At 42.0% G+C, this 14,131-nt stretch overlaps 1 protein-coding gene across 4 annotated transcripts in view; it reads left to right on the top strand.

Moving 5' to 3' along the window:
* STK11IP (serine/threonine kinase 11 interacting protein) overlaps positions 1 to 14,131 on the top strand; it is a 76,440-nt gene that overhangs the window by 49,197 nt on the left and 13,112 nt on the right. For all 4 annotated transcript variants that reach the window (XM_056535891.1, XM_056535890.1, XM_056535888.1 and 1 more), the window contains exons 18-23: positions 2,081 to 2,419; positions 2,631 to 2,746; positions 2,822 to 2,919; positions 7,488 to 7,666; positions 10,074 to 10,158; positions 13,949 to 14,025. In XM_056535891.1, the coding sequence (XP_056391866.1) occupies positions 2,081 to 2,419; positions 2,631 to 2,746; positions 2,822 to 2,919; positions 7,488 to 7,666; positions 10,074 to 10,158; positions 13,949 to 14,025 (894 nt within the window). The remainder of the gene's footprint in view (positions 1 to 2,080; positions 2,420 to 2,630; positions 2,747 to 2,821; positions 2,920 to 7,487; positions 7,667 to 10,073; positions 10,159 to 13,948; positions 14,026 to 14,131) is intronic.

Here is a 14,131-nt window from a genome sequence, read left to right as displayed (position 1 = left end):
CCAATTGTGCAAGTTCTCCCACTTATAAAGATGAGAGGCTGTAATTGTCATCATAGGTTATAACCTCAACTATGAGAGACAGAATGAGAAAAAAAATCCATAAAATCACATTGTCTGATTTTTAAAGAAATTTGCAAATGAAAGATTGAATGGGGCCATGTATTGTGAGATTTCGAATGAAAACCTCTTTCCATCAGCAAAGGCACTGAAGATGAAACGTGGCTGGGTCTTTCAGCAGGACAATGATCCCAAACACACCACCCGGGCAATGGAGGAGTGGCTTCGTAAGAAGCATTTCAAGGTCCTGGAGTGGCCTAAGGTCCAGGTCTCAACCCCATAGAAAACCTTTGGAGGGAGTTGAAAGTCCGTGTTGCCCAGTGACAGCCCCAAAACATCACTGCTCTAGAGGAGATCTGCATGAAGGAATGGGCCGAAATACCAGCAATAGTGTGTGAAAACCTTGTGAAGACTTACAGAAAACGTTTGACCTCTGTCATTGCCAACAAAGGGGAAATAACAAAGTATTGAGATGAACTTTTATTATTGACCAAATACTTATTTTCCACCCTAATTTGCTAATAAATTCTTTAAAAATCAGACAATGTGATCTTATGGATGTTTTTTCTCATTCTGTCTCTCATAGTTGAGGTTATAACCTATGATGACAATTACAGCCTCTCATCTTTATAAGTGGGAGAACAATTGGTGGCTGACTAAATACTTTTTTGCCCCACTGTAGATAGATAGATGAGATAGATATGAGATAGATAGATAGATGTGAGATAGATATGAGATAGATAGATGGGAGATAGATAGATAGATGGGAGATAGATAGATAGATGGGAGATAGATAGATAGATGTGAGATAGATAGATAGATGTGAGATAGATAGATAGATGTGAGATAGATAGATAGATGTGAGATAGATAGATAGATGTGAGATAGATAGATAGATGTGAGATAGATAGATGTGAGATAGATAGATATGGGATGGATAGATAGATGTGAGATAGATAGATAGATGTGAGAGATAGATAGATATGAGATAGATAGATAGATAGATATGAGATAGATAGATAGATAGATAGATATGAGATAGATAGATATGGGATGGATAGATAGATAAGATCGAGCTTGATAATGGCTAGGAGAGCTAGCTGAAATGTTGCTACTGACACTTGCATTTTGTTTGGAATAAACCACTGAATTTTTTCACCATTTGTGTGCTGCGGACATTTGATTTTTTTCTAGATAGATAAATAGATGTGGGATAGATAGATGTGGGATAGATAGATGTGGGATAGATAGATGTGGGATAGATAGATGTGGGATAGATAGATAGATGTGGGATAGATAGATAGATGTGGGATAGATAGATAGATGTGGGATAGATAGATAGATGTGGGATAGATAGATAGATGTGGGATAGATAGATAGATGTGGGATAGATAGATAGATGTGGGATAGATAGATAGATGTGGGATAGATAGATAGATGTGGGATAGATAGATAGATGTGGGATAGATAGATAGATGTGGGATAGATAGATAGATGTGGGATAGATAGATAGATGTGGGATAGATAGATAGATGTGGGATAGATAGATAGATGTGGGATAGATAGATAGATGTGGGATAGATAGATAGATGTGGGATAGATAGATAGATGTGGGATAGATAGATAGATATGGGATAGATATGGGATAGATAGATAGATATGGGATGGATAGATATGGGATAGATATGGGATAGATGGATAGATATGAGATAGATGGATAGATATGAGATAGATATGGGATGGATAGATATGGGATGGATGGATAGATGGATATGAGATAGATATTATATGGAGATATATCAGGTGTTTGGCAGAGAGGGATTATATGACCCCCCTGTTTGCGGTTTGATAAAAGGTTGTATTGTTCTGATCACATGATTCCAATCAGCTGTAAGGAACGCACTTTATAGTATAGGGTTATATTGGGCTCATGGGGTGCCATGGTAGCTACCGGATATTTGGACATGTACCTCCGTTTGTCTTTTTATATGATGGTGACTCTTTCTCCATGCTTAATCTGTAGACAACACTGGCTGCCCTTCCTGCGGGAGCTCCCATGTCATCCTAGCTCCGCTACAACACAACGGAGTCTCTGATTCCCCCACCTCTGCGGAGCAGTTACACGATGACTCTGCGGCTGAGACGCCAAAGTCCTTTTATGTAGGAGAGGAGGGAGACAGCTCGGAAACAGAAGGTAGCTGCGCCGGGGCTCAAGATGGCTGTGACGGCAGCCTCACCAACGGGCGCGTTACCCCAGAAGCCAGCGTGAGCGGCCTCACCGGGAGCTACAAGTACAGGACGGCAACCACACCACCTGCGCAGAACAGCGCCCCTCTTCAGGACGGCTGGCAAGTCAGTCCAAGTAAGTTATACGATGATCTACGTCAGGGATCTCCAAACTGTGGACCTCCAGATGTTGCAAAACTAAAACTCCCAGCATGCCCGGACAGCCAACGGCTGTCCGGGCATGCTGGGAGTTGTAGTTTTGCAACATCTGGAGGTGCACAGTTTGCAGACCACTTACCTAGATGTATTAGAAGGATATATGTGACCACGTAGATCTATGCTCTTAGCCTCTGAAGGTTCATACCAGACCTTGGATTTCCGGGTGGTGGATCACCGGCTGAAGCTGTACCTAGATATGGAAATCCTGCAGGGAGAGATGGAAGAGTTCCAGTGTTCCATGAAGGTGAGTTCACCGCCTCGTCCCACGTAGGGTCCGTCTTTGTCGCAGCTTCGGCCTTCATAGTCTGCTCTTTCTCAGGTCCCCGTAGTTCGCTTCGGGAAGCCCGAAGAGTCCTGGGCTCTGGTTGTTGTGTCCAATCAGAAGATCTACTTCCTGGAGATCACTGCGGAGAGCAGGTAAGGAACGTGTGGAGACTGACTACGACTACGGCAGGTAACGATACAGTCATGGCCGTAAATGTTGGCACCCCTGACAAAATTATTGGCACCCTTTCAAAATTGTGGAAAAATAAGATTGTTTCTAGCATGTGATGCTCCTTTAAACTCACCTGGGGCAAGTAACAGGTGTGGGCAATATAAAAATCACACCTGAAAGCAGAGAATAAGGAGAGAAGTTCCCTTAGTCTTTGCATTGTGTGTCTGTGTGTGCCACACTAAGCATGGACAACAGAAAGAGGAGAAGAGAACTGTCTGAGGACTTGAGAACCAAAATTGTGGAAAAATATCAACAATCTCAAGGTTACAAGTCCATCTCCAGAGATCTAGATTTGTCTTTGTCCACAGTGCGCAACAACAACCCATGGCACTGTAACTAATCTCCCTGGGCATCGATGGAAGAGAAACATTGATGAAAGGTGTCAACGCAGTCCGGATGGTGGATAAGCAGCCCCAAACAAGTTCCAAAGATATTCAAGCTGTCCTGCAGGCTCAGGGAGCATCAGTGTCAGCGTGAACTATCCGTCGACATTTAAATGAAATGAAACTATGGAGGAGACCCAGGAGGACCCCACTATGGAGGAGACTCAGGAGGACCCCACTATGGAGGAGACCCAGGAGGACCCCACTATGGAGGAGACCCAGGAGGACCCCACTATGGAGGAGACCCAGGAGGACCCCACTATGGAGGAGACCCAGGAGGACCCCACTATGGAGGAGACCCAGGAGGACCCCACTATGGAGGAGACCCAGGAGGACCCCACTATGGAGGAGACCCAGGAGGACCCTACTATGGAGGACACCCAGGAGGACCCCACTATGGAGGAGACCCAGGAGGACCCCACTATGGCAGGAGACCCAGGAGGACCCCACTATGGAGGAGACCCAGGAGGACCCCACTATGGAGGAGACCCAGGAGGACCCCACTATGGAGGAGACCCAGGAGGACCCCACTGCTGACACAGAGAGACATAAAAAAGCAAAACTACATTTTGCCAAAATAAACTTGAGTAACCAAAATCCTTCTGGGAAAACGTCTTGTGGACAGATGAGACCAAGACAGAGCTTTTTGGTAAAGCAAATCATTCTACTGTTTACTGAAAACAGAATGAGGCCTACAAAGAAAAGAACACAGAACCTACAGTGACATATGGGGGAGGTCAATGATGTTTTGGGTTGTTTTGCTGCCTCTGGCACTGGGGGCCTTGAATGTGTACAAGACATCATGAAATCTGAGGATTACCAATGGATTTTGGGTCGCACTGTACAGCCCAGTGTCAGAAAGCTGGGTTTGTGTCCGAGATCTTGGGTCTTCCAGCAGGACAATGACCCCAAACATACATCAAAAAGCCCCAGAAATGGATGACAACAAAGCGCTGGAGAGTTCTGAAGTGGCAGCAATGAGTCCAGATCTAAATCCCATTGAACACCTGTGGAGAGATCTTAAAGGGGTATTCCAGGCCAAAACTTTTTTTTTGTATATCAACTGGCTTTGGAAAGTTAAACAGATTTGTAAATTACTTCTATTAAAAAAACCTAAAGCCTTCCAATAGTTATTAGCTTCTGAAGTTGAGTTGTTGTTTTCTGTCTAACTGCTCTCTGATGACTCACAATCCCGGGAGCTGTGCAGTTCCTATGGGGATATTTTCCCATCATGCACAGCTCCCGGGACGTGACATCATCATTGAGCAGTTAGAAGCTAATAACTATTGGAAGGATTAAGATTTTTTAATAGAAGTACTTTACAAATCTGTTTAACTTTCCGGAGCCAGTTGATATATATATAAAAAAAAGGTTTAGCCTGGAATACCCCTTTAAAATTACTGTTGGGAAAAGGCGCCTTCCAATAAGAGAGACTTGGAGCAGTTTGTAAAGGAAGAGTGGTCCAACATTCCAGCTGAGAGGTGTAAGAAGCTTATTGATGGTTATAGGCAGCGACTGATTTCAGTTATTTTTTCCAAAGGGTGTGCGACCAAATATTATGGTAAGGGTGCCAATAATTTTGTCCAGACCATTTTTGGAGTTTGGTGACATTATGTCCAATTTGCTTTTTTTCCTCCTTTTTTGGTTTAGTTCCAATACACACAAAGGGAATAAACATGTGTATAGCAAAACATGTGTTACTGCAATCCTTTCCTGTGAGAAATACTTCATTTTCTTGAAAAATTTCAGGGGTGCCAACATTTACGGCCATGACTGTATATATCATAGAGCAGGTAAGGAACGTGTGGAGACTGACTACAGCAGGCAGTGAAATGTCCGAGCGTTCAGACACTGACCTGGTGTTTCCCAACCATTGGCTGTCCTGACATGCTGGGAGTTGTAGTTTTGTAACAACTGGAGGCACACTGGTTGGAAAACACTGCCCTGACCGATCACAAGAATGATCGTAGCGTGTTCTCTCCTGGCTCTGTGTCACATGACCTTGACGGATAGATGGATGGATAAATAGATGTCCAAAACAGGTATAAGGCAGCACACCAGATGATAGTCCAATAAGGTGTAGTGTAAAATCCCATATCACTGCCTGTCTGAAGCAATGCTTGAGAAGGGCAGTGTGATACTGCCGAAACGTTGTATCGTGATATGGGATATTACACTACACCTTATTGGACTATCATCTGGTGTGCTGCCTTATACCTGTTTTGGACATCTATCTATACGGTCTGCGACTGGGACTGTGAACTCTGGCTTGCACCCACCTGCTGTGTGATTACTTTGGCTGTGCTGCCTCCGTATCCTTTTGTGTAGATGGATAAATAGATATGAGATAGATAGATAGATATGAGATAGATAGATATGAGATAGATAGATAGATATGAGATAGATAGATAGATATGAGATAGATAGATAGATAGATATGAGATAGATAGATAGATAGATATGAGATAGATAGATAGATATGAGATAGATAGATATGAGATAGATAGATATGAGATAGATAGATATGAGATAGATAGATATGAGATAGATAGATATGAGATAGATAGATAGGTATGAGATAGATAGATAGGTATGAGATAGATAGATATGAGATAGATAGATAGATATGAGATAGATAGATAGATAGATAGATATGAGAGATAGATAGATAGATAGATATGAGAGATAGATAGATAGATAGATAGATATGAGATAGATAGATAGATATGAGATAGATAGATATGAGACAGACAGATAGATATGAGACAGACAGACAGGTAGATAGGAGACAGACAGACAGGTAGATAGGAGACAGACAGACAGGTAGATAGGAGACAGACAGACAGGTAGATAGGAGACAGACAGACAGGTAGATAGGAGACAGACAGACAGGTAGATAGGAGACAGACAGACAGGTAGATAGGAGACAGACAGACAGGTAGATAGGAGACAGACAGGTAGATAGGAGACAGACAGGTAGATAGGAGACAGACAGGTAGATAGGAGACAGACAGGTAGATAGGAGACAGACAGGTAGATAGGAGACAGACAGGTAGATAGGAGACAGACAGGCAGATAGGAGACAGACAGGCAGATAGGAGACAGACAGGCAGATAGGAGACAGACAGGCAGATAGGCGACAGACAGACAGGCAGATAGGCGGGAGACAGACAGGCAGATAGGCGGGAGACAGACAGGCAGATAGGCGACAGACAGACAGGCAGATAGGCGACAGACAGACAGACAGACAGGCAGATAGGAGACAGACAGGCAGATAGGAGACAGACAGGCAGATAGGAGACAGACAGGCAGATAGGAGACAGACAGGCAGATAGGAGACAGACAGGCAGATAGGAGACAGGCAGATAGGAGACAGGCAGATAGGAGACAGACAGACAGGCAGATAGGCGACAGACAGACAGGCAGATAGGAGACAGACAGACAGGCAGATAGGAGACAGACAGACAGGCAGATAGGAGACAGACAGACAGGCAGATAGGAGACAGACAGACAGGCAGATAGGAGACAGACAGACAGGCAGATAGGCGACAGGCAGATAGGTAGGAGACAGACAGACAGGCAGATAGGTAGGAGACAGACAGACAGGCAGATAGGTAGGAGACAGACAGACAGGCAGATAGGTAGGAGACAGACAGACAGGCAGATAGGCGACAGACAGACAGACAGGTAGGAGACAAAAATGTTCATATGTCTAACTATGATATATAGAGACATCAAAAGTTTGTATCCTGACCTGGTGTTTCTGGACCAGGATGCCTCCTGCTGTAGCATGGTGGTAGTTGTAGTTTTGCAGCAGCTGGGGGTACCCTGGTTGGAAAACACTACCCTGGCCGATAACAAGAAGCAGCGTAGCGCTTTCTCTCCTGACTCCGTGTCATGTGACCTGGACGGACTTATGGTGTTAATCTACGGGGCCGTCCTGGTCCCCATACACCTATAGCAGGGAGAGAATCACACGGCTGCCTGCTTGCTCTCCCCGCTCTTTCTCGTCAGGGTCTGAAGAATCGCAGTCCCTAGGACATGTATACATTAAAATAACAGGTCATGTAGTAGCGTAAAGCTGATTCAGACATGTGTTCTTTCAGGGGTCCTCCCTGTGACTGGCTGCAGCTGGGAGATTGCCATGCGGTGACCGCCCTCACTCACCTATATATCGGCCTCCAGCAACAATGTTTATATCTGGGCTTTGAGTCCTCCGAAGCCGCCTACACCCTACTGACCCGAAACCGCATCTGCAGCACGGCCTTCAGCCAGCACATACTAGGTGAGCAAGTACTTCAGCACCAATAAATTCACATGCAGTTAGCTCCCCCTAGTGGTAGCCGAAGACATCCAGGGTTTTTATATAGTGCATAAAGGGGTTACACTGTACTCAAGAGCGGTGTTTCCAAACCAGGGTGCCTTCAGCTGTTGCAAAACTACAACTCCCAGCATGCCCGAACAGCCTTTGGCTATCCGGGCATGCTGGGAGTTGTAGTTGTGCAACAGCTGGGGGCACACTGGATTGGAAACACTGCTCAGTGTGTATATGTATATTAAAGAAATAATTTTAAATAAATAATTTTAAATAGAGAGAGAGAATGTGTATTAAGATATATATTCAGTACCAATCCCAAATTGGCCAGACAAGGATTACTAGTTATATAACCGCAAAAATTCATACAGATGTACATAAAACATACAAAGTATATAAAATAAATAGAAATATAAAAATATATACATAAAGCAAATAATTGACTAGACAAAGTATAAAAAAAAAAAAAAATATATACACATAAGGCAAATAATTGGCTAGACAAAGTATATAAAAAAAAATATACACATATGGCAAATAATTGACTAGACAAAGTATATAAAAAAAAAAAATATATATATATATATACATAAGGCAAATAATTAACTAGACAAAGTATATAAAATAAATAAAAATTTATATGTATACGGCAAATATTTGACTAGACAAAATAAAGTATATAAAATAAATAAAAAAATATATACACATAAGGCAAATAATTGACTAGACAAAATAAAGTATATAAAATAAATAAAAAAATATATATACATAAGGCAAATAATTCACTACTATACAAAGTACGGTATGTAAAATAAAATAGAAATATGAAAAAAAAAAAATATATATATATATATATATCAAATTATGGACTAGACAAAGTATATAAAATAAAAAAAATACATAAAACATATACCGTAATTGACCAGCCAAAGCATATAAAAGAAATAGAATTATAAAAATAATACATAAAGCAAAAAATTGACAAAGTGTACGAAATAAAGGAGAAATATTAAAATAATAAAACAAATAATTGACTATACAAAGTATATAAATTAAATTAAAAAATAAAGCAAATAATCGGCTATACAAAATAAAATAGAAATATAAAAATAATACATAAAGTGAATAGAAAAGATACATAAAGCAGATGGTTGACTGTACAAAGCATATATAATAAATAAAAATAAATATTAGAAGATCCAGTCCATTTTTTTCCATTTATAAATAAATGATATTTAGATATAAAAATGGTCATGTGATTTGCTGATACTGTATACTAGGAACTAATATGTATTTGTGGACAATTGTTAAATTCAGCAATATCTTACTCCACCGGCAGATATCTCTAAGGCTGCATTCACACTACGTTTTTGCAGTACAGTTCCCGAATACGGTTTCTATGTGGAAACCGTACAGAACCGTATTGAGAACCGTACGCATTGACTCTCCATTGAAATCCGTATGCCAAAAGATGCATCAGGTTGCGTCCATTTTGTATCCTGTACAGTTTTGTCAGTTTTTTTCCTGTACCCAAAACCATAGTCTACCACGTTTTTTGGTCCAGGTGAAAAACTGTATAAGGGTGCTTTCACACCACGTTTTGTACTTACAGTTCCCGAATACGGATGGGAGGAGGGGGGCAGGGCTTAATCGCGGCGCCCGCACTCAGCCGTATTCGGGAACCGTATTTAATGCATGTCTATGAGCCGACCGCAGGCAAAAACGTGGTGTGAACCTACCCTTAAACCGTGTACGTTTTTTTTAACATGGGAGTCAATGGGAACCGTACAGAACTGTATGTGCGTACGGTTCCATACAGTTTTTACCATACGGTTTTTGACTTTGCACAGTTTTTTTTCTTGGAATTTCAATCAAACAAGTGAAACTTTATTCATAATGGAGTGAAAAGTTAAAAACGTATAAGCTTTTTTTTCTTAAAAAACTGATGCAACCGGACATCATTTTTTAAACCGTATACAGGTTAAAATTTTTACACAGGTTTTGATACAGTTTAGTGCGGTTTTGAGGAATGAGTTTTTTTTTTTTTTATCAAAAACCTGATACGGGAACTGTATTGCAAAAACGTGGTGTGACTGCAGCCTTAAGGAGTCCCCTCCTGACAAACTGGTGCTCTGTATCAGACAAATGGGACTTTGTCCCTATAAAGTTATGTTAGAGTCGTAAGGCTTAGTAAATGAGAAATAAATGAAACAATATGTAGACATTACACTGTGCCATGTGGCCTGATCTCCGATAGAGGGTATAGAGAAGGAAGGAGGTTGCTGTGATGCCGCGCTCTGTGGGAGGTTGTTGCTCAGTATCGTATGGGATATATTTGGCGCTATCTCATGTATAACATTAAGGTGTATGTTTTCAGACACTCTGTCAGATCTGCCGCCGCGTTATCGAAACGCTCTACAATACAGTCCTAAGGAGGAGGTGACTGAGGAGCATCGTCTCTGGTAACTCATGTCTTGTTCTGGAGATTTATTAGTAGTAATTGGTTTATGCTTTTATTAGTTATTATACATGATAAATTACTATGGGCATAAAGCTTGTATGTGACATCACTGTGTATATTATCCCTGTACTGTGACATCACTGTGTGTATTATCCCTGTACTGTGACATCACTGTGTATTATCCCTGTACTGTGACATCACTGTGTATTATCCCTGTACTGTGACATCACTGTGTATTATCCCTGTACTGTGACATCACTGTGTGTATTATCCCTGTACTGTGACATCCCTGTGTGTATTATCCCTGTACTGTGACATCACTGTGTATTATCCCTGTACTGTGACATCACTGTGTATTATCCCTGTACTGTGACATCACTGTGTGTATTATCCCCGTACTGTGACATCACTGTGTATTATCCCTGTACTGTGACATCACTGTGTATTATCCCTGTACTGTGACATCACTGTGTGTATTATCCCTGTACTGTGACATCACTGTGTATTATCCCTGTACTGTGACATCACTGTGTGTATTATCCCTGTACTGTGACATCACTGTGTGTATTATCCCTGTACTGTGACATCACTGTGTGTATTATCCCTGTACTGTGACATCACTGTGTGTATTATCCCTGTACTGTGACATCACTGTGTGTATTATCCCTGTATGTGACATCACTGTGTATTATCCCTGTATGTGACATCACTGTGTATTATCCCTGTATGTGACATCACTGTGTATTATCCCTGTATGTGACATCACTGTGTATTATCCCTGTATGTGACATCACTGTGTGTATTATCCCTGTACTGTGACATCACTGTGTATTATCCCTGTGTGTGACATCACTGTGTATTATCCCTGTATGTGACATCACTGTGTATTATCCCTGTATGTGACATCACTGTGTGTATTATCCCTGTACTGTGACATCACTGTGTATTATCCTGTACTGTGGCATCACTGTGTATATTATCCCTGTACTGTGACATCACTGTGTGTATTATCCCTGTACTGTGACATCACTGTGTGTATTATCCCTGTACTGTGACATCACTGTGTGTATTATCTCTGTACTGTGACATCACTGTGTGTATTATCCCTGTACTGTGACATCACTGTGTGCATTATCCCTGTACTGTGACATCACTGTGTGTATTATCTCTGTACTGTGACATCACTGTGTGTATTATCCCTGTACTGTGACATCACTGTGTGCATTATCCCTGTACTGTGACATCACTGTGTGTATTATCCCTGTACTGTGACATCACTGTGTGTATTATCCCTGTACTGTGACATCACTGTGTGTATTATCCCCGTACTGTGACATCACTGTGTGTATTATCCCTGTACTGTGACATCACTGTGTGTATTATCCCTGTACTGTGACATCACTGTGTGTATTATCCCTGTACTGTGACATCACTGTGTGTATTATCCCCGTACTGTGACATCACTGTGTGTATTATCCCTGTACTGTGACATCACTGTGTGTATTATCCCTGTACTGTGACATCACTGTGTGTATTATCCCTGTACTGTGACATCACTGTGTGTATTATCCCTGTACTGTGACATCACTGTGTGTATTATCCCTGTACTGTGACATCACTGTGTGTATTATCCCTGTACTGTGACATCACTGTGTATTATCCCTGTACTGTGACATCACTGTGTCATCACTGTGTATTATCCCTGTACTGTGACATCACTGTGTGTATTATCCCTGTACTGTGACATCACTGTGTATATTATCCCTGTACTGTGACATCACTGTGTATTATCCCTGTACTGTGACATCACTGTGTGTATTATCCCTGTACTGTGACATCACTGTGTGTATTATCCCTGTACTGTGACATCACTGTGTGTATCATCCCTGTACTGTGACATCACTGTGTGTATCATCCCTGTACTGTGACATCACTGTGTATTATCCCTGTACTGTGACATCACTGTGTATTATCCCTGTACTGTGACATCACTGTGTGTGTTATCCCTGTACTGTGACATCACTGTGTGTATTATCCCTGTACTGTGACATCACTTTGTGTGTTATCCCTGTACTGTGACATCACTGTGTGTGTTATCCCTGTACTGTGACATCACTGTGTGTGTTATCCCTGTACTGTGACATCACTGTGTGTGTTATCCCTGTACTGTGACATCACTGTGTGTGTTATCCCTGTACTGTGACATCACTGTGTGTATTATCCCTGTACTGTGACATCACTGTGTCATCACTGTGTATTATCCCTGTACTGTGACATCACTGTGTGTATTATCCCTGTACTGTGACATCACTGTGTATATTATCCCTGTACTGTGACATCACTGTGTATTATCCCTGTACTGTGACATCACTGTGTGTATTATCCCTGTACTGTGACATCACTGTGTGTATTATCCCTGTACTGTGACATCACTGTGTGTATTATCCCTGTACTGTGACATCACTGTGTGTATTATCCCTGTACTGTGACATCACTGTGTGTATTATCCCTGTACTGTGACATCACTGTGTGTATTATCCCTGTACTGTGACATCACTGTGTGTATTATCCCTGTACTGTGACATCACTGTGTGTATTATCCCTGTACTGTGACATCACTGTGTGTGTTATCCCTGTACTGTGACATCACTGTGTGTGTTATCCCTGTACTGTGACATCACTGTGTGTGTTATCCCTGTACTGTGACATCACTGTGTATTATCCCTGTACTGTGACATCACTGTGTGTATTATCCCTGTACTGTGACATCACTGTGTGTATTATCCCTGTACTGTGACATCACTGTGTGTATTACCCTGTATTGTGACATCACTGTGTGTATTATCCCTGTACTGTGACATCACTGTGTGTATTATCCCTGTACTGTGACATCACTGTGTGTATTATCCCTCTACTGTGACATCACTGTGTGTATTATCCCTGTACTGTGACATCACTGTGTGTATTATCCCTCTACTGTGACATCACTGTGTGTATTATCCCTGTACTGTGACATCACTGTGTGTATTATCCCTCTACTGTGACATCACTGTGTGTATTATCCCTGTACTGTGACATCTCTGTGTGTATTATCCCTGTACTGTGACATCACTGTGTGTATTATCCCTGTACTGTGACATCACTGCGTGTATTATCCCTGTACTGTGACATCACTGTGTGTATCATCCCTGTACTGTGACATCACGGTGTGTATCATCCCTGTACTGTGACATCACTGTGTGTATTATCCTGTACTGTGACGTCACCAGGGGCATGACCCTTGTACTGTGACATCACTTTCGCCCTTTTATGTACAGGGGTTACATAGCATCAAGACAAAAAAGAAGTACTCTATCCAGCATCTAGCAAAAATATAGATGAAATGCAAAATTTTATTAAATAATCTTAAAAACCATAAATGGAAAACAACATGTCACTAAAAACACTGTTTCCCAACCGGAGTGCCTCCAGCTGTTGCAAAACTACAACTCCCAGCATGCCCGGACAGCCGAAGGCTGTCCGGGCATGCTGGGAGTTGTAGTTTTGCAACAGCTGGAGGCACCCCGGTTGGGAAACACTGCCTTACTGTGTTGATCCAGGGGAAGGCAAAAACCCTTATGAGGTGATACCAATTGCTCCCCCCCCCCAAAAAAATCCTTGAATCAATGTTCTATCCCTGTAAATTTTAGGCATAACAAAAACAGCTGAATTTTTCAGTACGTCTGATGTAAATGTTCTTTTGTTGTATTTTTCACCCTGAACACCTGTCTCCCCCCTTTATATCTCTGCAGGCATTTCCTACACAATAGCCTTGGAGCAGCGGGCACCCCCCCTGGGTATTGGTATGCCCTGGCATACTTCATGCGAGGTAAGACATTATCAGCCAAGGTCTGCAGCCGGGTGATGTTACCGGAGGAATCCTGTTATCACCGCCGCCCTCGCTGCGCCATCTGTGTCCACAATCACCGCCCGGG

This window comes from Hyla sarda, chromosome 8 (assembly GCF_029499605.1).
Source record: "Hyla sarda isolate aHylSar1 chromosome 8, aHylSar1.hap1, whole genome shotgun sequence".
Classification (NCBI taxonomy): domain Eukaryota; kingdom Metazoa; phylum Chordata; class Amphibia; order Anura; family Hylidae; genus Hyla; species Hyla sarda.
This window is presented reverse-complemented; position numbering and strand designations above follow the sequence as displayed.